General features: G+C 35.6%; 2 protein-coding genes and 1 long non-coding RNA gene across 5 annotated transcripts; all 3 read right to left on the reverse strand.

Moving 5' to 3' along the window:
• Positions 1-198: 198 nt before the first annotated feature.
• On the reverse strand, positions 199-7,290 carry tmem132a (transmembrane protein 132A). Of its 3 annotated transcripts, XM_051902337.1 has the most exons (10): positions 6,789-7,279; positions 6,478-6,687; positions 5,242-5,738; positions 4,992-5,144; positions 4,253-4,448; positions 3,821-3,964; positions 3,540-3,742; positions 2,052-2,277; positions 1,458-1,649; positions 199-1,364 (listed from the first exon to the last, which is right to left on the reverse strand). In XM_051902337.1, exons 1-10 carry the CDS (start codon positions 6,855-6,857, stop codon positions 552-554), a joined length of 2,703 nt encoding a protein of 900 aa, XP_051758297.1. In that variant the 5' UTR covers positions 6,858-7,279; the 3' UTR covers positions 199-551. The 3 variants fall into 3 exon arrangements, with proteins under 3 accessions (XP_051758297.1, XP_051758303.1, XP_051758310.1); XM_051902343.1 differs by lacking the exons at positions 199-1,364; positions 1,458-1,649; positions 2,052-2,277 and having other exon boundaries at positions 3,398-3,742; positions 6,789-7,290; XM_051902350.1 differs by lacking the exons at positions 199-1,364; positions 1,458-1,649; positions 2,052-2,277 and having other exon boundaries at positions 3,398-3,964; positions 6,789-7,290.
• Positions 7,291-11,536: 4,246 nt separating this feature from the next.
• On the reverse strand, positions 11,537-15,899 carry LOC127517449 (uncharacterized). Its single transcript, XR_007931248.1, has 5 exons — positions 14,786-15,899; positions 14,523-14,642; positions 13,463-13,513; positions 13,323-13,385; positions 11,537-12,087 (listed from the first exon to the last, which is right to left on the reverse strand). It is a non-coding gene; the product is annotated as an uncharacterized LOC127517449 (long non-coding RNA).
• A 3,275-nt stretch (positions 15,900-19,174) lies between these two features.
• On the reverse strand, positions 19,175-27,619 carry vps37c (VPS37C subunit of ESCRT-I). The gene is made up of 5 exons (XM_051902799.1): positions 26,957-27,619; positions 26,430-26,538; positions 23,663-23,834; positions 22,411-22,493; positions 19,175-21,516 (listed from the first exon to the last, which is right to left on the reverse strand). Exons 2-5 carry the CDS (start codon positions 26,520-26,522, stop codon positions 20,890-20,892), a joined length of 975 nt encoding a protein of 324 aa, XP_051758759.1. The 5' UTR covers positions 26,523-26,538; positions 26,957-27,619; the 3' UTR covers positions 19,175-20,889.
• Between the last annotated feature and the right edge of the window lie 44 nt (positions 27,620-27,663).

The following is a 27,663-nucleotide window of genomic DNA, read 5'->3' on the forward strand; positions in this document are numbered from 1 at the left end:
TAGGGCTGAACTCTACTTGTATTTTTACATATTTTTTACAAGTTGATTGATTCATCTGAAAACAGTTTCTGCATGTATGCATACATGTATGCCAATCGTTGTATAAATAGATTTTTAGTTGTAAATGAACTCTACCACGATAATCTGAATGCATAAGAATCACACGTCTTACGGTAATAAATTCCAAAATAACATGAATTATAGTGTTTTTAATATTTTTCACCTTTATTTAATACTTGAGCAGTGTAAAAAAAAAGGCTAACAACTTTTCAAGTAACCTATGTTTGACTTGAAGTCATCATTCAGATCATAAAATGTTTGGGCATATTTATGTTTTCTGTAATGCATTTTTATAACAGTATTAACACAACATATTGTATCTTCACAACAATAATAGCAAACAATTGAAGTAATAATATATAATTTATATTACCATACATATTCTTACATCTCAGCTAAAATGGTATGCTGATGGGCAATACTGTAATGTGACCGTAAAGACTTATTCAGGATATACACAAGGTAATAGGCAATGTAAGATATTTTGAAAGTCATTTCCTTTCCCTTCTGTCATCATTTCCTATTACCACTTCACTAAACTGTTTTCCCTCTACCCTTTTCTCCTCTTGTTCTTCACTTTCCTCATCTTCCTCCACAGCGTCTTTTACATTTCCCTCTCGTCTTCCTCGGTTCCTCTGTTCTCTCAGTGCGCATGGCAGGCAGTTGACCAGGAAAAGGAGGGAGGAAAGACAAAGAAGAGAAAGGACAGCTCCAATGCCAATCTCTACTTGTCTACCAGCAGTTTTAACCTCTTTCCTCTCTTTTTCCACCCCAGGAGATAAATACACAACACTCTCTTCATGGTTAGGGATCAAAACCGCCTGCTCCAAATCATTTCTTTTAAATATGTCATTACCAACATCATAGTCACTTGTAGAATTGACCGTAATTTGCTGATCTTCAAAGTCATCATACAGATCCTTGTTGGAGTTGACAAGCATATCAGTCACATCATGCATCTCAAAGTTGGTTTCCTCACTCCCCATTGGCCAAAAGTCCATGTTCAGGTTCACCCTTATCCAGCCAGAGCCTTTAGCCAATCTTTTTGCTTCGCTTCTTTTTTGGATTGCTTCCACTTCAACATGGTTAGATTCTGGTTCACAGGTGGAAACCAGGAGCTCGGCTTTCACAAGAGGCCCCCCGCCATCACCTTGTGCCAAGATGCGCTGTGATGGAGCGGGTGTCACAGCAACCACAGACTCGGCCAAAGAGGAGAGCCGGAGAGTAAAGGGAATCCCACTAAAGGCAGATACCGGTATGGTGGTGTCGTCATTAAACTGGATCCAAACACTGACAGATGCTTCCTAATAAAAAAAAAGAGAGAGCAGAAAGACTGAGAAATAGAACAACACTGGTAGAATCACTAGTGTTAAAATGTTAGTACTCACTATACTTACTTGCCCGTGGTTGTACAGTGTGTTGTGAGCATTCACTGTTGCTGTGACAATAGATGGATGAGATGGGCTGGAATTAATTGACAGGCCAAGCCCTCCCACCAACTGAACAGAGAGGTCACCAGGAGTGACAGGCTCAGAGGTTACAATGACATTAGCTCTTCCAAGTACTCCATCCCACTGACTTGATATCACCTTCAAAAACAGAGATATGAGAATCAATTAGGGGTGGAAATTAGGAACCAAGACAGGCCTGTACTTAAAGGGATAGTTCACCAACAAATAAAAATCCTGTCATCATTTACTCACCGTCATGTTGTTTCCAACCGCAGAACACTAAAGATGATATTGAAGACTGAGTTTTGGTCTAAACAATAAAAGTCAATGGGGTCCATAACAACACTGGACCCCATTTACTTTCATTGTATGATCAAAAAAAGTTTTTTTGTTTTTCTTTTGAGTGTCACGTAAGACAGTCATACAGGTTTGGAGTGACATAAATGACGACAGAATTTAAATTTTGGGGTGAACTATTCCTTCAAGTTGTTAATGTATAATGCCACATCAAAAATTCTGACAGTAAATTCAGATACCAACATATAATGATGTAATTCCAGGCTTCAAGCCAATTAGATTTCTTTGTTTATCAAGAGCTGCAATATATGGGTTTTCTATCCTCAGCCAGTCTTGGACAAGTTCAGTCACATCCACAAACCAATCCGGTGATCCGAGCATGTAGGTTGGTTGGCCTCCTTGAGCTGCTGATTGGGCAGTGAATTGTGCCAAAATCTGTATAGCGGACCTCTGATAAACTGGTTCACACCTAAAAAATAGACATTTCAATTTCCTTATGATCAATGCCATTACCTTGCACTATTTGAAAGGTCTGCAGAAGAATATTGGGTAACACTTCACAATAAGGTTCCATTTGTTAACTTTAGTTGACTACATTAATTAACAAACTATGACAACTTGCAGATAATATAATATTGATGAAATAAAAAGCCACTTAAGTGTATTTAAAGAGAGTACATTTTCATGCCTCTTTCTTAAAACAGAGATGAGATTATATAAATATGTCCTACTTAAGTGGCTCAAAAAACTCTTAGTTTAAATAATTACATTTAATATACATTTAAACTAAAATACATTTTCACTTAATAGCAACTAATATGCAATTAAGTGCCTGAAAATATTACATTTATTTTGCACTTAAAGGGTTAGTTCACCCAAAAATGAAATTTCTGTCATTAATTACTCACCTTCATGTCGTTCCACACCCGTAAGACCTTCGTTCATCTTCAGAACACAAATTAAGATATTTTTGATGAAATCCAAGGTTTTTTTTAATCCCCTATAGAAAGCAATGTAATTACCGTCATTCAAGGTCCGGAAAAGTAATAAAAACATTGTTGAAATAGTCAACGTGACTGCAGTGGTTCAACCTTAATGTTATGAAGCGACAAGAATACTTTTTGTGTGCAAAAACAAAACAAAAATAACGACTTTATTCAACAATTTCTTCTCTACCCTGTCAGTCTCCGCAGTTGATGCAGTGCAGCACTTTCGTGTTTACGTCCGAACGCCGGCTCAGTATTGGCCGACGCTATTCAAGTGAGCAGCACGACGCATGCGTGTGATGCTGACACAGGAGCCGGCGTTCGGACATAAACATGGAAGCGCTGCACTGCGTTTTGTTTTGTTTTTGCGCACAAAAATTAATCTCATCACTTCATTATATTAAGGTTGAACCACTGTAGTCACACTGACTATTTTAACTATGTCTTTAGTACTTTTCTGAACCTTGAATGTGGTAATTACGTTGCTTTCTATTGGGGGATAAAAAAAACCTTGATTTTTGATATTATCAAAAATATCTTAATTTGTGTTCCAAAGATATATGGTCTTACGGGTGTGGAATAACACAAGGGTGTGTACTTAATGACAGAAATTTTATTTTTGGGTGAACTAACCCTTTAAGTATATTATAAAGTATATAATTTCTGTAATAAGTACTCTAGGAAATGCATTTAATAATGTAAACTAATAGGTCCTTTTTGTAAAGCGTAACCAAATATTGCATACCCGCTCTCACTGTAGTAATTCCAGCCATTGATGGGACTCAGGACAGAGTCAGAGAGAGACACGCGTAGTGGAACTACCGGAGCCCACACAGCCAAGCACAAAGAGCCACTGAACATTCCCAAAGAAAACTCCAGCTCCACACAGATGCTGCCCCTTCCTGATTCACTCCCATCCACAAAAAGCACAGAGCAATCATGAGACACCTGCCAGCAAAGAAAAGAGCCATCAGATGAGTTCATATATTTCATGCGTTGACCAGACCTCCTCAGAAATCTTCATACCTTGATGATATCTTCATTGGCTGAATGACACTTCACCGCTGTGGTCACATCTGACACTTTGCCATCTAGGCCCAAAGCGAGGACAATGACAGGAAGTGACACAGGCTGACTCGTCAAAATGGCTGTGTTGATAATTGTGTTACTCTGCAAATAAAAACAACTGGATCTCAGTAAAAATCATGTTTTCCTGTTCTTTACACACATTATATTGAATACCTAACATTATTACAAGGTTTTCTGAAAGGCTTGATTCTGATTGTCATTCTGAGGTCAGTTGCCCAAAAATAACAGACTCAGACAACTTGATATAATGGGGAAAGGTGTAGAATATTTAGTAAACTGAAGGCATTGAGACTTCTTATTCTAGTGGTGATCCTTGTGATAATTTATTGTATGCACATGGAAATTAGCAATAGATTTATGAGAGTATACCTCTGTGATGGGGGCAATGCCCATTATTTCTCTGTCGATAAAGGAGAAAAAGCTTGTGACTGCACCGTGTGGTGAAACTGCAAACTTGCGTGTTGAGTACTCCACCCACCAGCTAGCAGTGACAGTCATCGCTACGCCAAAGTTTCTGCGTAAAACCTCAAATGAAAGACAGGATACCTGGCTTAGAGCAGATGTGCTATAACAAAAGAAAGGGGACAAAGACAAAAATGAAAGGATGGATGGCAGATTATTCTTTTAACTAACTTTCAGGTTTGTAAATAATAATGATGATGAGGGTTTAAAAGCAAAACTATGCTTATATAAAGGACTTTTATTGTTTTTTTTCTTACAAACCTGTTATTATGCCTATAAAGATGTCTAAATTGTACTTTTAATGGTTTGACTTGTAGGTGGATGAGCTTTTAGAATCAATGTAACATGATCCTTCAGTGTTGAAAACAGTATAATATTTTCTTGATATATTTTTTCCAGAATTCTTTAATGAATATAAAGCTCAAAAGAATAGCATTTGAAATATAATTATTTTGTAACATTATAAATGTCCATTTACTGTCACTTTTACATCCTTGTTGAACAAACATTCTTTAAAAAAAAAAAAAAAAAAAAAAAAATTCTTACTGACTCTAAACTTTTTAATGGTAGTATATGCTATACACTAATATATTGATAAAATAGATTAGTAGATATTAATTCTAGAGTCAGTAATTATTTCTCTTACCCAGTGCTGTCTGGATAAGTACCAGTGCTGTGGACAGTGATGGAAATAACATCATGTTTAGAACCTGTTGTCCTCTCTACATTTACCATCCACAGGTCAGAGTTTGTGGTGGGATGGACCTCCAGAGACAACAACCCTCTTTTTATTTTCAGTCTGAAGATGAAAAACAATATGTGAACTATAAAATACAATTCATTACTACATAAAATGTGCTGAGCAATTGTATGTTATGTAATAATATTATTGTTACCTAATGGTCAGTGACTCCCCACTAAAATTTGCCCTCAAGTTTACTGACACTCTGATTGGTTGTCCAGCACGTACAGGCCCTTTGCTGTAGACAATTAGCACATTGGAATCCAACCAAAACTTCTCTTCCGCATGTCTATCTAAACATGCAGCGCTTTGCTTGGTTTTGTTGATCTCTTGATCTTCAAGTCCCACTGGACCAATGTAGTACATCTTTCTCTCTGATTGCTGTAATACTTCCTCTGCACACCTAGGAGGTCCGACTTTAGGACTGGACACAATGCCAAAGGAAGAGTAGTAGAGCTGAATTTTATCAGACTGGGCCCTAAATCGTCCTGGCACATATGGATGCCTTCTCCCACGGTTTCGGGAACGAGAACGGTTCCTGCTCAGGTGACGTTGCTTGAAAATCTGGTCCAGGTTTGCCTTAGTGTTCTGATTAGGCTCAAACCAGTCGTTTGGAAGTGTCATAGTGACCACACACAACCCAAACGGTGGCTGAGAAGAAATTGAAGAATACTTGTTAATAATAAGAAGAAATTTGGAAATGTATTTTTTATGCCTCTTGAAGTACGTTTTATAATATATTTCGGTGTTTGAAGGTTTAAACAAATATATTTTCAGTTTTCTGTAATAAGCTGTACTGTTTACAACATATTTTAGCATATATTTGAAATCTATTTTGGCCAGAATATAAAACCAAAATTTATTCAGACACCTTGAACATTTCATTCATTAATACAGTTTATTCACTATAGTTTAAAAAAAATGGTAATAAAATATGACAAGATCCCAGAGTTAAACTGTGTCAGAAAAAATAATTCTTAATTATGTCACATAACACTTAAGCAAAACATGGTCAGGTCAAAGTGTCTGAATAATTTTTGGTTCCAAATTTTTATCAATTTTACTGGTAGTCCACTGTATGGAGAATTTTTGGGTATAATATGTCACAGTTTACTTTATTGTGCTACCCTCACTTACATAAATGAACTATAGTGTCCTGCACCCACTAGTAAAAATATATCAAAAATATCAAAAATGTCTGAATAATTTTTGGTTTGACTGTTTATACGCAATATATATATATATATATATATATATATATTGCTGTACGTATTCAGTGGAAGAGTCAGAGTGATCACATAACACTGAGATTTTTTGACTCTTTGCTTTATACAATTCTTGTCTTATAATGCTTTCCTGACCCATCTATGGTGTATTTGACTAGAAGTACCTGAGTGATGCAGGAAGCTTTCTGTTCTTCTGTCTGTTTGAAAGCATGGAGAGTAATGCAGGTTCCTCTGTTAACATCACCCCTCATATGAAACAGCACTCGCACCTCAAACCGCTCTCCTCTGTCACCCTCCATCTCTTTGACAATGGTTTTAGAAAGGAGCGATGCAGTGAGAGATGGAGTCAGAGGAGGAATGGCTTCAGTCATCACCTTGAGAAGACAAGAAGTGGAAGCGCAAAAATAAGTAACTTCACATTATTTATCTTTGAAGTTGAGATAAAGGCCATTAACCATAATCAAGACTGTTGTACCTGTGTGATGGTGTAGGAACCAAATGAAGCACGGAGAAGAGGTTTGGAGGCCGTTCCTGATGGAGGCATGAGGAGCAAGGATTGGGTGGAAGAGAAAGGGCTGGAGTTGGTGAAGAGAAGGCCCAGATCAGCCTGAGAGAGGGGGAAAGACTGCCATGGCGAGGGAACAGTGATTCGAACAGGAAGAGATGGAGAGGGAGGTGTCTGACAATGGGCTTTTGATGGAGAAATAGGAAAGTTGGGTAGTTTGTGAGATTAGTAACAATCACTTTATTGTTTAAGCATAGGTTTCTCATATACAGATTAACCACAACGCCTAAAACTTTGATTTACAAAATGCATAAGTGAAGAATTAAATAAAAAATGCTCACACACTTTCGATTAAATTTAAATTTGGTATAAGAAACTTCAGAAGAATTTCTTTCTCCTAGCGCTCTAAAACAATCCCTCCAAAATATCATTTAAAAAGAGAGAGAAAACAATCACACTGTTAAAGGACATAAAGTAAAGTGTGTTATGCAGTGTTTTGAGGCGAGTGTAAAAATATGTCAAACTTACAGAGGATTATGAATAAGTGAAGGATTACCAGTCTCATAGTAGAATACTTCCATTTGAGTCTAGAAAGACCCATTTCATCCATAACACCCTGTAACACAGCAAACAATATATTCTGCTTGTCGAATATTAAATAGTTGAAAAATTTTGTTGTTGTTAAATTTGTTATTATTAATTAATAAAAAATATTAGTTATTTTAATAAATATATTAATATTATCTATTAAAATCACATTATACTCATCAAAAATCAATTACATTTTTTTAAAATAATGCTTAATGCATCTATGGTTCCATGAAGAACTTTTAACATACATGGAACATTTCCATTCCACAGATGTTTCTTTATAGTGAAAAAAAGGTTATTTAGATTACTAAAATGTTCTTCACATTAAGAAATAATGGTTCCCCTTAGAACTGACCATCTTTGGGGAACCAAAAATGGTTATTCTATGGCATCACTGCCCTTTTGGAACCTTTATTTTTAAGAGTGTACAAGAAATGACATGTTAATATAATTTCAGGTAAAATAAGATGATATAAATCAAAACAAAAGCAATAGACACTATAAAACTTCCAAAAAGTTTGTACTTGCCTCAATGGTCCTTTTAGATTTTCAGATATGCAAAACTGAAAGTAAGATATCACTCTCCTCGCACAGACATGCTCAGTCTAATGTGTGATTTTGGTCACAGAGTTTCATCAGTCCATCTTCTGTCAGAATGCTTGCTTCTCCTTTAGACGTTTTTTCTTAGTTTTGTAAATATAAAATTATTCCAAGTTCACGTATGTCAGAAGTGTCCAAACGATTTTCAAATACTTGTTTCCTTATTTTAGTGTGTTGTTTTTCTCTCTCTCTCTTTTTTAGTCATCTATAGCTCTGCACTGTTAGCTGTCAGTCACTCTCTCTGTCCCTCTTTGGCTGGTGTGCCGGATTCACACAATACGGATTTATTCATTTAAAATGGTAAATAATCCTCTGCTCTCACCCTCCCCCATTTTTCCTCTCTTTATTTCTTGGATATATCTGGCCAAAGATAGTTGATGTCCTTCCAAGAAACTCTTTGTAAATCTGAAGACGAAACCCACTTCATATCTCATCTTAATCTCTCTCTCTCCCCGGGTCCTCTACATTTCTGTTTACTGTAATAAAACATGCAGAATTTATGCTGTCAGAAATGGCGGGTTTCTGAACATACATTAAAGCAATGGGATCTCAATGCTTTTAATGTTTAATTTCAGCGGCTTAATGATTAGTGCATGAGGGAGAAATGCTGCAGACGGCATTAAAGGCAAAATCCTATTAGCAAGAATGAGGGCATTATATGCATCTGAAAAAAAAAATAAAAGTATTTAATCACACCACTCTTTTTCCATCTAATCTTTCTCTGTTTTCCTTGACCACTGAGAATATCTAAATACATGAAATCCTAAGAATATCATACTAACTCTTTCTCAACCCTTTATCCCTATATCTTTATCATTACATCTATTCTCTCTTAGTCATATCTTAAAAATAAGCAAAACTGCTGCATTTTCACAGTTTTCACTTTTATAAGCATCAAGCTCAAATTAATTTGCTTAAATTATTTAATATGATGTTAAAAAATGTAACTTTTTCTTAGGACATCTATAGTGCAAATCATTTATTATTCACTTTTTGCACAATTTATTAAACTTTTAACATACTACCTCAAAAGCTCATGTGATTGTGTATTAATTTTTTTAGATTTCTTTCTCAGTGACAATTATAGCAGATTGACAGTCAGACTACGTTGGATAAGTAAGAAATAATTGACGATGTGCAGTTGAATTATTAGAGAATAATGCACACCCGAGGTGGTAATGCGACTACGACGCAGAGCGTGCATTATTTTCTAATAATTCAACGCCCCGTCGTCAATTATTCTGCTTATACTATGGTTACCACACCTCAAGACACTGTTCAGATGTTGCATTTCAAGACATTTTTTTCAGGTTTTTGTCTTTAAAACACTCTTGTGTGTGGGACTAATTTCTTAAAAGGTTAGTTCAGGCCTCTATCGCCAGCAATGTCACCGAACCTCTCAAGATCCACAAAGGTACTCAAAACATATTTAAAACAGTTCGTGTGAGTACAGTGGTTCAACCTTAATATTATAAAGTGACGAGAATATTTTTGCGTGCCAAAAAAACAAAATAGTGATTTTTCAACAATATCTAGTGATGGGCGATTTCAAAACACTGCTTCGAAGCTTTACAAATCTTTTCTTTTGAATCAGTGATTCGGATCGCGTATCAAACTGCTGAAATCACGTGACTTTTGCGCTCCGAACAACCGATTCGTAAAGCTTCGAAGCAGTGTTTTGAAATCGCCCATCACTAGATATTGTTGAAAAGTCGCTTTTTTTTTTTTTTTTTTTTTTTGGCGCACAAAACCACTGAACCACTGTAGTCACATGAACTGTTTTAAATATGTTTTGAATACCTTTCTGGATCTTGATAGGCCTCCCAAGCCTCCGTTGCCAATTCCAAAACGTTATTTTAGAGCTAGTAACGGAGGCTTGAGCCTTGATAGCAGAGACTATAGCTACAGTTATTAACGCAGTTATGAGAGAGAGAGAGAGAGAGAGAGAGAGAGAGAGAGAGAGAGAGAGAGAGAATAAGCATAATTTATGTCAATTAGCCCAAGTTACCTGAGTCTGTGTCTCTCTCAACAGTGCTCGGCAGCATTGTCTCTAATAGCGAAACTATAAGTTTATCTACCTCAAGAACCGCATCGTTATTACCTTGCTGGTGAGAAATGTAATGTATCTTTTAAGTTGCTAAACTGTTTTACTGATTAATTCGTCAGAGCAGCGCTAACAACAACTGTGCGAGTGTGTGTTCGTACTGAATGTGTGTGTGCGTGCGTTTGAGTGAGAGAGAGCGGGAGAAAGAGAGTATGACCTTTCAGGACATAATTAAGCGTATTTTGTGGCAAAAACCATGACAATAATTTGTCGTTTTTATCCTATTGTTTATTATATTTATTTGCTTAGTCGGTGTCGTTGTGGTTTTTGTTTCTTTTGCTGTTGTAGGCTGTAGGACCTTTTGAAATAACTGAAATCATTTGGCGAAGTGATATGGAACTGTAATGCGGTCAAGACCTGCCTAGAACTACTTTAGCCGTGCGTTTCCCTGAAAATAATTGCACACCTTAGAACTAATCAGATTCGAGCATTCAACAGCACCGTAGTGTAATAAAAAATATTTATGTGAAAATAGACTGAATGCAGGTAACAAGCAGGTTTGATGTCAGTGTCACAAGTGTTGAGAGAAGGAGAAATGACGAATGGATGCGCTAGATATTTTACCCAGTGTGGTCTCTCTGTTAATCTGTGCATGTAATCTGTTGTCATCTGTCATTGTTCTCTGCTGGAACCTCATTTAAACTACAGATTTAATCCTTCACTCTGACCTGAGGATGAGGAGGAGACGACACTTATCCACCCACCCACACACAACACATTCTCTCTCCCTCCAAACCTCCTGTTGCATTCCCTCGGCTGTGTATTTGTTCTCAAAATGAAAAGAGACTAAAGCAGCTTCAAAGACATAGCCACATATAAACAAAATAATAATGAACAGAACAGAAACAATTATCTTGAAATGCTGTGCATGCAAACACACACTGAGAGATGTGTAAAGGTTTAGGCAAAACCCATCCAAGCTTTTTAACTTTCTCTCTCACTGGTGCACTTAGAAAGAGAGTTTTACTTAGCTACCATCAGTCAGGCAAGGCATAAGATTTTAAGCTGTTGTGATATTAAACCCTCTATGAGTGCAGTATTAAAAAACAACTAGGTCAGAGAGAGAGAGTGGAGAAAATATTAAAAGAAAAAAGAAGGAAATGGGAAAAAAGAAAGAAAAAGACAAAGAAACTAAAAAGAATGAGCAGAGTCTACAGTATATTTAGAGCACGAGCGACAGAAATAACACAAACAGGAAGTCAATAGAATTACGACAGGAAACCACATTGCTGCAAAATTGTGCATTAACACCACATTCCCTCTTCCAACCTTTACATCGCTTCCATGCCAGAAGAAGAAATTTCTCATCAAAGCTCAAACAAAACCATGATAGTATATCTATCATGTAGTGTTCAACTTATTTACAGTATATATCCATCAAATTTGATTCTGATTCTGCACTCAAGACACAAGTCACAAAAGATTCAAATGATTGTATTTTTAGTTTATTTAAAATTATTCATTCTCCAACTCAAAAATCAATCACTTGTATAAATAAACAAAAAAGCCAGTGTCTTTCAGGACATGAGCAAAAATCCAATTTTGTTTCTATTTGACTATTTAACAATATTAACAAGCATATACAGCAAAATCAGGTAATTACAAAAATGATTAAAAAAAATAATAATAAAATGATAGTCTGCTATGCAATACAAAATAAGCGCTTTGGTGGTTACATTGAGACTAATTTATTTATTTTTTAAATTCTATCCTAGATGGATTTCTCAGCTGAACTTCTCAAACATATTTACATCTTGCTCAACTTGCCAAACAACAGCTCAAACCAACCAAATCCTCAGAACGCAAGACTGCTGATTCTAGAAGAGACTGACGAGAGAGGTCTGCTCAGGGTCAGTAAACACACTCTTAGGTCTTTTGTCAGCACAGGCCTTCAGTTGTAGCCGTATGAGTCATAGTCACTGTTTCTGTTGGACGAGGGCTCTCTGCTCGTGTTTACCGTCAGCCTCTCCAAACCTGACAGCACAGGATAAAAGAAGAATTGTCACCACTGTATGTATGGCACTTTTCATGAACAGGGTCTGAAACTCTTAAGAATTGTGTTTTGTTTTTTTTCACCAAATGGTCAGTAATCATCAACCTCAGGAGGTTGAACCAAATATTCAACTAAACATTGATCGAGCTGTTTTACTTTCTATTCATTTTATATGGTTTCCAATTTATATGGTGTCTTTTTTTATTTTTAGCATTTAACATTTAGCATTAAATAAACATTATCACATCTCAAAAGCAAACCTTTGTTTTACGTTGCAAACACATTTGCCATAATATTCTATTTTTTTTATTATTATTATTATTGGACAATATCAATATACAAACTCAAGTAGGGAACAGTAATATGCATATGAAAATATACACAAATGACGTGTAATTAAATCTCCATATTTTTGGATATATCATATACACACAGTTATTCAAAACCTAAAGCTCCTCTTTCATGAGCTCCTATGTACATTTTGTATTGAAAGTAATTAACAGAGAGATGTTGAAAAATTCACGGTAAACACGAAAGCAAGATTGAAACCAAACTATTTATTTTTTTACTGTAAGCATTTGTGGTTGTGAATACAGTATTATGCAGTACGAAAGAAAAGAAATACATCAACCATGTGTAGATGGACAGAAACAAAGGTTGTGTTTGAAAAAGGAATTCAAGATACTTCCTGTTAGATTTTATTGTGTTACATAGAGAATTGTGTGTTGTGTTTTTGCAAAAAAGTGTTTTATGAAATTGAAAACTGAGTCGAAGGCAGAGAATTAGTGCGTGTAAGGATTTTGTGTGTAAAGCAGTTGAAAAAAACTATAATAGATTTTTTTTAGCTGTTTTCCCACACTGAACTAAAGATCTGTAGATTACATCAAGAATATGACATTACATGATTTTAATTGATGTCGAGAAAGTCAAGGTCAAATTTGATGATAGACGATGATTTAGATGCTTTCATGCAAAGTTAATTTTAGTTTAGTTAATAGTTTAATCTGACATATCCAATAGATCTCACAACCAAAAAAGCGCACACGTGTTTTGAATGAAAGCAGTTCCAAAATCCCAATGATACTCAATGAAAATCCCAATAATTCTCAATCCATCATTATGTAATTGAGTACAAAGTAAATGAGCATGAATGCGAGTGAGAGATTAATAGAAAGAGTTCACAGTGAAATAGAGAGATAGAGAGAGAGAGACTCACCAGGAAAGGACTGTCTCTTGAGTGTGTTGTTGTTTGGGGCACCTTGGCCTCTGTGATAGGACACTTAAAGAAGAAAGATCAAATGCTGAATGCTTTCTCACAACCCAGTCATGAATGTGTTAATGTGTGAGATGACTCACCACTCTGACTCTGCGTCGGGCCGATCCAGCGATTCTGCCGCTTTTGTGAAACTGCATCAATCCAGGTAAAAATAGTCAAATTAGACAGAGCATTTAAATTTGGATTTAGAAAGATTCAGTGGCAAAACAAATGGAATGGGAAATGGAATTTTGTTTTTTTTTTAAGTATAGAGCCACATCGATTTTAGATGTTAGTTTTGCGTTACATAAAGGGGGATTCAAATGTCTGAAAGCACTAGCGAAAATGCTATTACAAATTATATTCTATAAGCAAAACAATTTGAGTGAAAGATTTAGTTGAAAATCCACATGAATTTGATCATTCACTCGAGCGGCATTAACTTCACATGCATGAATTCTACAAAAAAACTTCTTGTGCTTTAATGGAAGAAGATCATCTGACTGTCTGTACAAAGAGCTCACATGATCAATCTCGCTAATTTGTTTAAATTTGATTAGTGACTTAGAAATAGTGCAGAATATGAAATATTTCTCCTTCATTTTACATCATAATGTTTACTTCTTTAAAATGTTTCAAAATCCTAAAACAGTTTTTTTTTTTCTTTGCCAGATTTTGGGAACACTTTGCAGTAAGGTCCCATTAGTTAACATAAGTAAATGCATTAACTAACGTAAACTAACAACAAGAAATACATTATAGTATTTATTAATCTTTGTTAATGTTAGTTCATGTCAGCTCAGGACCATTAAATAATATTAAAAGACACAACATTTGATTTTAATAATGTATAAGTAAATGATAAAATTAACATTAACTAAGATAAATAAATGCTTTAGTATTTTAAATGTTAGTTTATGTTAAGTAATGTAGTAGCAAATCTACAGTGTTAAATGAACACTGGACGTTTTCCTAATGGAACTTACTGTAACGTGTTACCCGGATTTTCAGTGTAACCTTAGATTTTTGGACTGTATAAAACTTCTCTAAGCAGACAAAGAGAACTTTTGAATGGTGCCATTTGCCTGCATATATAAACATTTAAATTTTTTTATAGGTAACGTGAGATTAAAGACACGCTCGTTGGCTTCACAGACTCACATCTTTTGCGGATGGCTTTGTACGTGGGCCGACTAAACTGAAGCAGAATGACTCCCAGCATCAAGAAAATTAATATGCCAGTTACTGCTTTATAAGCAGCCAACTCACTTCCTAGAGAATCTGAGAAAATGTGGGAAGGAAAGAATATGACGCGTTATTCAAAATGTTGTCTATGAAACCTAATAAAGAAAATATTAGAAACATTCCAACATACAGAGTTAAACTCTTATCTGGAAAAAAAAAAGAAGCACACACACACATACCTTCACAAATGATGTGCAGGCCTGAGCATTTAATTTTGGTTAACATCATATCGCTTGTAAGCAAAAGACCATCAGCCATACTTGTGGACTTAAAGCCCTTGTATTCTCCACATCTCATGTCTTTACACAGTTCACTCCACCAGCTGTCTGGTATGTAACTGCTATGGCATAAGGCTTGATGCTGATTAGGGGAATCCAGATACAGCCGACCCTCACACGTACTCCCTTTCTTCCAGGTTACCTTCAGCCGAGCCAGAACAAGCTGAGTGATATTATGGATGGTTTCGGGACATGGTTTCTGTTGGACAGTGGGGTTCGTAATAGTAAAGGCTTGTGGGATTGAGGAGTTTGGGGTGCTGAAGTTTGTGGTTTTATTCTCTGATGTTCCTTCTCCTGTTCCTTCTCCTTTAAAGGATAAACGCACATAGACATAAATTACTTTCATGACAATGTTGGAATAAGTTGAAAATGTTGGAATACCAGAATCATTCTTCTCTAAAATGTGTAGTTTGGAAATAAAAATTCCAATAATTTTAAACAGTTATAGTAATAAAAGCAAATGAAAGAAACTTTAGTTAAATAAAATACCACAGCAGAGAATTTATATACTTGTAAATGCATGTACATTATTCTGATTGCAGTTGTTATGCTGCTCTGTGCTCTTATTTTATCACATTGCAAGACATCGCTTCAGTTGTGATATTATATTTTTAATACAGCGCTACCAATATTCTCCAACTTGTCACTCTCAATAACATCTCACTAAGATATTACATTTTAAGAACTACACATATTTATTTGACATTTTGAATGTGAAATATGGCATGACATGCACTTTAATATTCAAGCATAAAACAGCTTGTTACTGAGGTCAGAGAGCAAATGGATCATTTGCACAAATTGCACTCATTACGCTCTTGCAATTTTTGCACAGTGCTTGAAGGCATTCACACACTTTGCACATTTGATTGCATGATTGCTTGATCCCTATTGCACCTTGCAAACATAGATGGCTATTCAGAATCAAGTAACAGATCTACAATTTGGATTACCAAAAATCACCATATATTTATGCAGGTATTTACATATTTGTACTAAAATGTAAAATGTAAGCATGAAATGAGTGGGAAAACATAAAATGAATAATATATATTACTAATATTAAATAACATGTTAAAATTGTATGTGTATATATATATATATTTTTTTTTTTTTTTTTTTTTTTTTTTTGAAAGTTAAAATTTTAATGTACTATGTCTATGTTTATTCACAACAACATATTTCGACAACTTATGTTTTAGATAATATATCATTTTCACTTTTCAATGACTCATAATTAAGAAATGTTCCTTGTTAATAAAAAAATTATTTTGGTTTTATATATATATATATATATATGTATATATATATGCTGGGGTTAAATATGTTAAATGGTTTAAAACATTTTATACTTAAGCACAACACCTGTTCCTGTGATTTGTTTAGCACACAGTTGGCTAAAAAATTTAATTTGGCATGATTTACCTCTAGGCAAAGTAATCTTTCATAGATTCTTGCCATTTTTACATAGCAAAAAAAAAAAAAAAAAAAAGACATCTTTACAAAATGGGATAACTTCTGATGAAATACTATCACCGGACATGCAAATGACAAACAGTAGAGTCTACTCTCTTATGTAAGAAAACAGATTGAAGTATGCAGTATGCAGAAAAAAAATTAAAACATCTTTCATGAATAATAAAGAAATATGTAAGAAGAGTTTTTGCAAGGATGACCAATATATTGAATTCACCCTATTAGACCGTTAAATCACCATATTATATTGCGACAATGTTAAAATATTCATGTTGACATCAGTTTCCAGTAAATATGGAGTTAAGAGAATTTGAAAGAATAATAAAAATCACTACAAGAAATTACATATTTTATCAGGACACTATTGACGCTTGCACTAATTTTGTAATGCATTCTTGCAGGCCCGGAAGTTGTTTTATTTTATGTTGGTATCCATTATTGCTCTTCATTTATCAAACACATTTTGCATTTTAAACTTTCTTCTATATAATGCACAATGTTGTGACTGGAAGCATCTGAATATTCTAGTCATTGTAATACTAAGTGTTGTTCCTTGGTCCGTTTTGTCTTGCTAATATATTTAAAGACCAATGAAAATCTAACTGTACATCAGCATCTACAACTGACTACAGATATTTTCTGCAGAGCAGATCATATATGTAACTTGTGTCTGTGCATGTATCATACAAGAGCACGACAATGAAGTATATTTAAAGAATAAACAATTTACTTACGAACACCAAGGAGCAGGAGCGCCGTAAGAGTCATCAGCAGAGAGTTTTCCATCTGGCAGAAGGTTGTGCCAAACATTTAGAGCTTCATTTAACTTCATTTGACTAAACAAAGTAACTCTATGCACTCAAATTGATAACAGGCCCAGAGGTCAAATGAATGACCTTTGGTACACAAGAAACCGGTGCTTTTTGTAAAATTACTTGGGCCTCAGGCCAATTATTATGTTTCATTTTGTTTTTCGCATCCTTTTCAGGGGTCCATTTCAGATAAAGCAAAATAATAAGCAACAATGACTTTGTTACTTATTATAATGTTTGACAATGATGTTTAGCCTGAGTTTTTTATCAGTACGGCAAAGATTTCAAATCGTACCATGACTTAAGCCACAATAAACAAGAACATATCATTCACTACAATGCCACAGAGTAATAGTAATTTGTTGATAAAAACAAGACTCTCTTTTAAATTAATTACTGTTTATGTTATTTTAGATATGTTACAGTACGACTCGTTTTTAATTGACAACTGTCTTCACTTCGCTTCAACAGTGTTTTGAAGGGTTTCTTCCTCAAAGAGCATCAATCATCTATGAAACACCACGACTTCTAACCAGCTTTTTAACAATATATTATCAGATCTTACCTTGCCTGTGACTGACAAGAACAATGTGTGCAGCAAATGACAAGAAAAATTAAGTGAAAGGAAATAAGCAGAGGTGTGGAGCTACAATCTTCATTCCCCGCCCCCATCCTCTCTCTCCATATAGAGCGTGTCTTTTATTCTCAAATGTTGTTTGATTGCACATTGCACTGCTTCCTCACTTCAAAGAGCTGCATACAAAAAAATGAAGAAAAGCTTGAACAAAAAAAATTGCGAGTGTGGGCAAGTGGGAGGAGAAAAGGTAATAAGATATTGTCTAACTTGATATTAAATGTTAAAAAATAATTTTAAAAAACAAATTTTAAATATATACAAATTTCAATTAAAAAAAAATGCCAAAAAAATTATCTCTTTATCAAAAAAATTTTATAGATGGTTGGTGGAGTAAACAAAGCAGCACAAATCTGCATATTCAAAACTGAAAATCTTTCTTCTTGCATACAGGAACTGAGTCTCTTGTGGTGTACGGCACACTGAAAATGTTCATGAAAGTTACGCAGATGATTAATCGTGCTTGTAGGAAATCAACTGCGAGTGCCGTGGCAAATCAGTAAAGATATAAAAACCACCGATATCCACATCTATCCTTTCATTTCACTGTTACTCATATGTTCTTTTCATTCACAATCTTTCCCAACCGCCTCTCTCCCTCCCTCACTCTCTCGATCTTTCTCAGGTGTCGCCGGGGTTGGTTTACCATATCGTACAGTCGGAGAGAGACCCGTAAAGACTGGTTTTTGTACCTGTACAAAAAAATTCCCCCAACACCCTCTTGAAACTCTCGTCTATGATTCAATATGAACGGAATTTAAACAGTGAGTCAATGAGCTCCCATTTCTCTTCTTGTAAAAACATTGGCTTTGTGTGATCCTCAAAAAAAAAAAAAAAAAAAAAAAAGTTCATAAGTTTGTGGTCGGTAAGGTTTAAGGTAAAGTCTCTTATGTTCATCAAGGCTGCATTTATTTGATCAAAAATACAGTCAAAACAGTAATATTCTGAAAAATTTGTTTTCTAATTTAATTTTAAAATGTAATTTATTTTTCAGCATCATTACTGCAGTCTTCAGTGTCACATGATCCTTCAGAAATCACTCTAATATGATTTGATGCTCAAGAAACATTTCTTATTATTATAAGTGTTGAAAACTGTTGTGCTGCTTAATATTTTTTTGGAAATCATGATACATTTTTTTCAGGATTCTTTAAAGAATATAAAGTTCAAAAGAGCAGCATTTATTTTAAATATAAATATTCTGTAACGTTATAAATGTCTTTACCTTCATTTTAGATCATTTTAATTCATCTTCACTGAATGAAAGTATTAATTTCTTTAAAAAAAAAATCATAACTCATTTTTATACTTTTACAACTAGTACTACTAATAAAAAAATGAAGTCAAAAATTCCAATCAACACAGAAATCAGATCAACTTCAGTGTTTAATATTCACACCCGAAAAAAGAACAATAAAAATAAAAATACACTTTTAACAGGCTACAGTCATCACAACCAATGCAGTAGAATCTCTTTCCTCCAATGCTGCAAATCAATGTGCTAATAAAATTTTCATCCCATTTTTTTTTCCTCTCATCCTCGTGTCGTATCACCCTTCTCCCTCGCTCCAGGTGCTGGGGAGGGAACTTAAACGTGGGGGTTTTGCTACAAACCTGAGTCTTAATTACTGAGTTCATGAATTAGACAAAGCCACCCGAGGCTTGATTGAGGATGCCTCTGGTTTTAAATTGCTTTAAAGTACAAAAATAAAGAGTGACCCCGCACGCCTATTCTAAAGCGGACAGTTTGAAGGCCCCGCTCCCAGCTCCTGTTGCCAAAGAGTTCGGGGCTGTTAGTGTGGAGTGCTAGTGTGATTCACATGGGGCTTTTACAGAACTAAATAACACCTCATAATGACACGCACAGGCCGTTTTGTTGGTTAGGCCTAGACCTTTGTTTTTTTAGGCTAGTGGGGTGTTTATGTGGCAGAATCTGAAGGTGGGCTCAAAACAAACCACAAAATAGTGTTAACACTCTTGATCTGAATCCAGTCCGAACCACGTTATGGTTGGCTGGCTGTGCAAGACCATCAAATTGCCTCACTGTGTCTAAATTCAAAGTGTAAAATATGCAGCCACGCATTCGTCTGCATAGTTTTACCACAAAAGGTTTTCTCTACCTTAACGGTAGGTGCTGAATGCTATATTTACTAACGTAAGCATGTTATGTAGCGCCTATTTTCTTTGCATATGCTCTGTGCTATGTTATGCTTCACCTGCCCCATTAAATCCTGTGCTATAGCAGATAGATATGTCTATATTAATATCCTTTATTCTCCGCTTTCCCTTTAATATTAGCTTAATTTGTTTAGTACACTGTCCCTACTAGTGACTATTCCATCTGATCAGTGTCGAGTGATATTTAAAAAAAAATGGAGTGTAAGGGTGTAAAGGAAAAAAGAGGGAGCAAAAGAGGTATCGAGAGGGTTGGGAGTGATTGATTGGTGCACTGGTACACTAAGCATTCGTAACAGGGCGCATTGCACCCACTGACATGGATTTCAAATCTGCACACATGGAAGTTGTCTAAATTTATTCATGATAAAGAATAAGCTCGGCTTTATTAAGGAGTTTTCATCTGTGATAGAATGTAAAATGGTGCTGTGCTTTCTGGATTGACACCGTCAACAAGGGTCAATAGAGACAAAAGAATAAGCCTGTAACGCTTCCATGTAGTGTGGTGTGTTTGTCTCAGTAGAATGATGACAAAATGCTTGGAAAAAATTAGGCTGAGCTGTAACACAATGTTGTCAGTAAACAAAAAAAGCATCTTGTCATTGAACATAATCAATATATCAGAGATTTTTGCAAACCGATTTGAAAACATGCTTTAAAATGGACAGAAACTGAGCCGTTTAAGACTGTGCCGCCCATATTGAGTCTCTGACTGAGGTTCTATGGGGGAAACAAGCACACGCTCAATCTCAAGTGTCTTTATATGCCTCAGACAGGAACAGGATGTGACGTGGGTACGCAAACCACAAATCTGAGGGTAGGGAAAAGGTAGAGTAGGAGGAGAAAGGAGGGAAAGAGACGAGAGGGAGGATGATGAGAAAAAGAGAAAGACAGACACACACAGTGGCTCAGGAGTATGGTTGTGGTACCCCAAAACCTGGCCTATAAAGCGGTCTACCTGTGGGTGATTGGGTTGGTGGCCCATGGGGGCCTGTGGGGTAGCTGAACCCTCCATACGGGTATGGAGCGGGGTACGGGGCGGGCGTAGGACCAAACTGCCCAAACGGTGGGGCAGGAAATGGGGCTTGGGTGGGGTATGGGCAAGCGGGAGCACCAAACGCAGGCCTGGGAGCGGAGTAGCCTGTCGATGGAGGGAAGGGAGCACACTGGCTGGGGTAGGGCTGAAACGCTGTGCTAGGGTTAGTGGTGCCCGCTGTGGAGGCTGAGGGGGGAGCAACGGGGTAGGGGGAGTAGGGGAGAGCAGAACTGGAGGCATTGGAGGGTGCATTGATTTTGGAGCTCTGCTGCTGCTGAGGCTGCTGTTGTTGCCACGGCGATGATGATCCAGCATCCTGATTGGCACAGGGTTGTGATGTCATTGTAGCATCTCCTATCCCTTTGCTTTTTCGGCAGAGAATTTCTTGCAGCTTTTCAATGCGCACTCGTCTCATGTGAGCGAGAGAGCGGAGGGAAAGGAAACGTTCGAGGAAGGAGTCCAGTGATATCGAACCCTCCAGAAACTCATCTGCTAGAACCTGAGAGAAAGAGATTGAGTGATTTTCAAATCCTCACATTGTGGGCTTGGTAACACAAGTTTTATAACATTATGTAATGCTTGAGTAGTTCATAAAACTTCAAATACAAATATACATTACATTCAAAACTTTGGAAACAGTAAGACTTCATATTTTTGAAAGAAATTGTAACTTTTATTCACCTAAGATGAATTAAATTAATCAAATATTAATAAATTACTATTTCAATTAAAAAAAAAACTGTATTATTCAAGATCTCGGTTCAAAGAATCATTTTAAGGATTACATAACAAGATTTTCTTAGTAGACTAGAGTAATGACTGCTCTGGATTGATGGCTTTGGCAAGAATTACATGAAACTTAATTTTAAAATATCTTAATAGTAACATTTTTATTATAATAAATTAGATTCAAATTCATTTTAATTATAATAATTTACAATATTTTGATTATATTTTGATTAAATTAAATGTTAAATTAAATTTACACTGGTAAACAGAAGAATGCATTTTTTTTTAAATACATAAAAATGTCTTGGTGTTTCCAAACTGTTGAATGGTAGTGTATATGAAAATACACTATATGAGTATATCAAGGTTTCCAGACTTTAGCAATTTAAATATACAGGAACTAATCATTTTTAATATAACTTCAAGATTATATAATATAAAAATGTCAACATTATAAACTTATATAGATTATTTCAGTGCAAAACAACAAGAGCACAGAGCACTTTTTCCCTTTCATTGCTTTCACAAACAGCCATCCTTTGCTTATTTATCTGCAATCGATAACCGTGACAGTTTCACCAGCAGTGAAAACACAAACATCAAAATGAAAAAAAAGAAAGAAAAAGAAAATACATGTTGATCATAAAAAAAGATGGTGACCCACCTCTGATTCTGCCTCTGTGTTGGCGCCCTCTGTTTGCAGACGAGACAACAGGCCCTCCGGAGACACCTGCCCCATGATACTGTCTGCAAATAGGGAAAGGGGGAGAGAGAAACAGAAGTGAGAGAGAACTGATACATAAATAGGTTGGCTTGTAAAAGAGTAAGTAATGAGAACGGTTATGCAAACAACTCAGTTGGCTAGAAATGTGTAATAATTTTAAACAAAGGAAAAAAGCAGTAATGAATGAACAGAGAAAGAAAGGCGAAAGAGAATACAGAGAAGAAAGAGGCCAGACACATATCTTCTGTGTGATGTAATGTCACAGATGCAAAAAGGGGGAGGAGAATGAAAGCTTGAACAAAACAAGCTCATAGAACAGCACTATATGACAGACGTATGTACATATACAAGAATTTCCGGCTGAACAACATGCTTCATTTAGAAACCCAGTAAGAATTTCTGTGTCTGTTCAAAGGTTCATGGCTGCAGGGTGCCTGAAAGTACTATGAAAACTGCCAGTGCACTTCAACTGTAGTGTGAACAAAAGTTGAAAGAACACTGTAATTTTGATTTCACTTAATCATTGAGCTAAAAGCAGTGCTAACAATGGAATCTTTCAAAAAAATCATTCTGATGAACTCATTCTATTTTTCACACTGCCTAAGCTTTATCTTTTAGAATATCCAAATTAGTTTCCATATATAACACCGAAACACTTTTTAAAAACTTCCTAAGATGTTTTAATTTTCATTTCAAAAACTTGCCAATATACAACAACACGACATTAAGATATACACTTTTTAGTTACAGCTAAACAGAAACTTGCATAACAAAAACAGAAGAAAAGAAAAAAGAATAAAATAAAGTAAAATAAAAAAATATGACAAAAACTCAAGGCTTGCCAATAAAATTATTGTTACGGTATAAAAAGAAATCTGATATTGTTGGTTGGTTGGTTTGGTGAATTTCGAAAGGCTATGCAGTTTATAATATACTTAATTTATTTATTTTCTGTGACAATCCCAAATTGTTCCTGTTTAAATTAGGAAAATACAAAAACACATTACCAGCATGAGTAATTTCTGGTCAGTGCAAAACTACTCACTTCTCCTTCTTGGTTTCAGAAAACCTACTCTGAAAACAATCAATTTCTCACCCCCTTCATTTTACATCAATTTACCCAGCATTCATTCCTGCATTCTCTTTGAAACCTTTACTTTCTTAACCCAAATCAATCCCTCTCTTCTCTTACCTCTCAGGACACAGTGCTGTTTGTATTTCTCCCTCACTTCCTCCAGTTCAGTGTATTTCTCCACCAGTCGCGCCCTCTCATTTTCGAGACGGGGCTTCATGTCTAGGTTTTGCTCGGCCAGACTGCGGTTGGCAGCCAGAGCCATCTCCCTCTCCAGCTGAATGTTCTGAATCTGTAGGAGAAGAAAGACAGTGACACATGACAAAAGCTACAATGCTACAGGCATTATGAAGTCCACAAGGACAATCCATCCTCTGCAAGACTGACAAGACTGAGAAGTTTACTTAACGATGGCTGTGGTGCAGAGTGTCATTTCTGTATCAAGTGATTGTGAGATTACCAAGATAAATGGATATGACACAATTCGATGTAATGTTTTATGCGGTCTTCACATGCTATCTGAAATTTCCTACTTCCCACTTCTGAAGTTGTGATTACGAGCTTGTCACGTTCTTTGTTGCTTCTTTGTCACATGCTTTGTTGTTTGAAAGAACAGGAATCATGGAGGACAACAGGTTTATTCTTGCCTATTTATTGGGGAAATCTTAGTAAAGCAAAAGTGATATTTAGTTTCCCATTCATTGACAACCATATAAACATTTCCCGCACTATCTAGACAATGAGCTTGCTGATGATTTTGGAATTTTGGTCAAAAACAGGCTATTTTCTCTGTGTATAAAACATACATTTTGCTTTAAATGATTATTCTTATTTGTAAACGTGCAATACTTTAACGACAAAACAAGGCGATGAAGCTGTTGTGGAAAAACCAATAAAGAACAGCAGTCACAGCAGCAATCATTCTCCCCTCCGCCTATGTTTAAAGTTTATGGCCCGCCCAACTCGAAAACTTGGGTATAAAATTATCTCTGAGTTTCCCAGTAGTAAATACAACTTGAGAGGGTTTCCTAGTAGGAAATTCATATTTACATTAAAATTCAAATAGCACATAAAGGCAGCATTAACTGTGTTGTGGAAATTAAGATAATATGTCTAGAACAGCAATACATACAACGCAAATGTTTATTTACAGTCTCAATAATACAAACAAGTTAATCACACCACAGACTACTACTGTGTCACAAAAATGATGCTGTTCAAATAAAAGTTTTCCATCATTCCAAACAGCACTTTTTAGCCTTTCAGTGCTACTAAAAACATCACACAAAAAATTGGTGTAAAAACCATTTTCACTCAGAAATTGCTAGTAAATTTGTAAACAATAACAAAGACAGCAAGTAACACACTGAACTAAGCATCAAATCTTTATATTTTCTCGTAAAACATACTCAAATAATCCTTATTTACAATTTCAAAAAATCATTTTTTAACAATGTAAGCTCAACATAGAAACCACTGGCACCAGTGATCTCTACAATCTACTTAGACTTATGATGCTTTTGGGAAATGCAGCACTGATCATTCACTTTTATAGCTAAGAGTCAGAAACATCAATCCAATGTAGTGTTTTTTTGAGACTATTCAAAGTTTCTGTACTTAATCTTAATTTTATTTCTGATCAAATCCTTTTAGAAGGCAAATTACAGGTAATCAAGGTAATCGAGATGAGAAAGACAACACATACCTCACATTCATTATGGAAGTACCAATCATTCACAAAACAAAATCTTCTCCTCTGCTAAAGCTCTGAAATATCTTTTAACATTCTCGTATATTCGAATATTATACATAATAATATGTAACAGTAGGTTTGACGTCAATGATTCAAGGCCTTTTAATCGATCCTGACACAAATTCTGAGTATGTACATATTCAAACTACAAACATTAGACTTGAGAGGTATGGCAGACAAGGAAGAATTTTAGTAGATAAGACTTTGGTCTGTTGGACTACTTATACCAAAAAACTTGGAAAATGACGCATGAGTCTTAAAAGGGGTAGTTCACCCAAAAATGCAAATTTGCTGTTAATTTTCTCACCCTCAGGCCATCCAAGATGTAGTAGGTGACTTTTTTTCTTCAGTAGAACATAAGAGAAGAGTTTTAGCTGAAACTGTGGACCTTGATGATTCATATAATGCAAGTCAACGGTTACCATCACTTTGGGAGTCAAAAAAATATATACAGGCAAAAACAAAATGAATATCTGTGGCTCCTGATGATTCATTGAGGTCTTAAGAAGTGAAACGATCGGTCTGTGCAAGAAACTTTTTAAGCCGATTTATTAGCCGCTATAGGGAAATAATGAAAATAATATAAAAGTGCAGTAAACTGTAAAACTGTTTGAGTGTTTATAATTAAGACAATACATTAAAATAAATATTTCACTTTTTAAGACCTCAATGTATCGTCAGGAGCCACAGGTATTAATTTTATTTTGCCTGTATATTTTTTTTGGACTCCCAAAGTGATGGTAGCCATTGACTTGCATTATATGAATCACCAAGGACCACGGTTTCAGTTAAAAATCTTCTCTTCTGTTCTACTGAAGGAAAAAAAAAAAAAAAAAAAAAGACTCCTACACTTTGGATGGCCTGAGGGTGAGTCAATTAACAGCAAAGTTTCATTTTTGGGTAAACTATCCCTTTAAGAAGTACTGCTAAGGTACTTTATGGGGCTTTTTTTTTTTTGGAGCCTGGACACTATTCACTTTCATTGCATAAAAGAGAGGATCTCCTTTTATGTTTCACGGAGGATGCAAAATGACGTGGGTTTGGAACAACATAAGGTTGAGTAAATAATGAGAGAATTTTCATTTTTGGGTGAACTATACCTTAAACAAAGATCAGTTATCATCATCATCTTACCTCATCAGACTCCAGTGCCATAGACTCCACCCGCTCCGAGTTGTCCAGCAAATTCTGCAACTCGGACTGGCTGAGGTCTTGAAGCTTCTCCATTGATTTGCTAGGCCAGCTGAAGATCAACAGCAATGTTTACTAATGTGTGCTAATAATTTACTTATTACGTTACAGTCAGCTTATCATATTCATAAGGCCAGCATACAATTGACATCTCATACAGCATTGTGTTCCACGGAAGGAAAGCAAGTCATACAGGTTTGGAACAACATAAATGTTAAACGTTGGCAGAATTTTAATTTTGGATCCTTTTAAGTTGAACTATGCTGTCAGTGAATACTTGGTAAGTGTCATTTGGATATGAAACTACTACTGTAAGACTTGATAATCTGAACCACTTATAGCAGTCATCTGTCATTCAGACAGTACATGTAACAGTGGACTACTTAAAAGTATTGCGAAGAATTATGCTATTGAAACTAAGACTAACTCTAACTGGTTGTTATATATTAAAGAATAGATCCAATACTTACAAGGTACAAGCAAATCAAAGTCCTCTCCGCAGGGTGCTCATGGAAAAACATCAAACTTAATTGGAAGCGAGTGACGTCAAATGTAGACGGAAGCGCTGAGACTGACAACTACCTCGCGAGCGTCTTCAGCGATAAAACCAGCTTTCTGCGAGAAACACGTACGACACAGTATCGGTACGAGGTGTCGCGCGTTATATAGCGCGGCAGAGTAGAAAAATGTGCGCGAAATTATTCCTGAAGACTGGAATCTCCTCGCGGTTAGCTGGACGGCTAGCTCACTTAAAAGAGAGCAGTTGGGCAAGGCGGGTTGTTATTCAATACAAAACGGCGTCGGACGAAATAACAACTCAGAAAGACATAATAATATGTATCCGGTAAAACAGTATCGATGTCAGATAGAGCAAAACAGTACAAATAAAGGTTAATTAACGGGGTATATTCCTATTCTTAAGGGAAAGTTTCACTTCTCGTTGACAGATATCGCGGCCATCTTTGGATGAGACCATTATCGATTTTGTCTAGGGACGTGAGATATGTTTAAAATACCATAAAAACACAGTTTACCTTTCTTGTCTGGAAAATCACATATAGTTTTAGAGTATGGCTTAAATAACCATATAAAGGTTTTATATTGCAGACAATTGAAAGGCATTCTCATATTTTCGTAAAAAATACCATTATGCTCCCCTATCTTTGACATTGCATGG

This window comes from Ctenopharyngodon idella, chromosome 1 (genome assembly GCF_019924925.1).
Source record: "Ctenopharyngodon idella isolate HZGC_01 chromosome 1, HZGC01, whole genome shotgun sequence".
In the NCBI taxonomy this organism is placed as follows: Eukaryota; Metazoa; Chordata; class Actinopteri; order Cypriniformes; family Xenocyprididae; genus Ctenopharyngodon; species Ctenopharyngodon idella.

What these genes read in the sequence shown, in the direction of transcription:
- tmem132a (XM_051902337.1), bottom strand. Translation starts at nt 6,857, where the DNA reads ATGCCTCCATCAGGAACGGCCTCCAAACCTCTTCTCCGTGCTTCATTT. An exon ending in GCATTGCCCCCATCACAGAG is followed by an intron (nt 3,965 to 4,252) that starts GTATACTCTCAT and finishes TTTTATTTGCAG; the next exon opens with AGTAACACAATTATCAACAC. An exon ending in CTGGAATTACATCATTATAT is followed by an intron (nt 1,650 to 2,051) that starts GTTGGTATCTGA and finishes CTGTTTTTGAAG; the next exon opens with GTGATATCAAGTCAGTGGGA.
- vps37c (XM_051902799.1), bottom strand. Translation starts at nt 26,522, where the DNA reads ATGGAGAAGCTTCAAGACCTCAGCCAGTCCGAGTTGCAGAATTTGCTG. An exon ending in TGGCACTGGAGTCTGATGAG is followed by an intron (nt 23,835 to 26,429) that starts GTAAGATGATGA and finishes CTTCTCCTACAG; the next exon opens with ATTCAGAACATTCAGCTGGA. An exon ending in ACACAGAGGCAGAATCAGAG is followed by an intron (nt 21,517 to 22,410) that starts GTGGGTCACCAT and finishes TCTTTCTCTCAG; the next exon opens with GTTCTAGCAGATGAGTTTCT.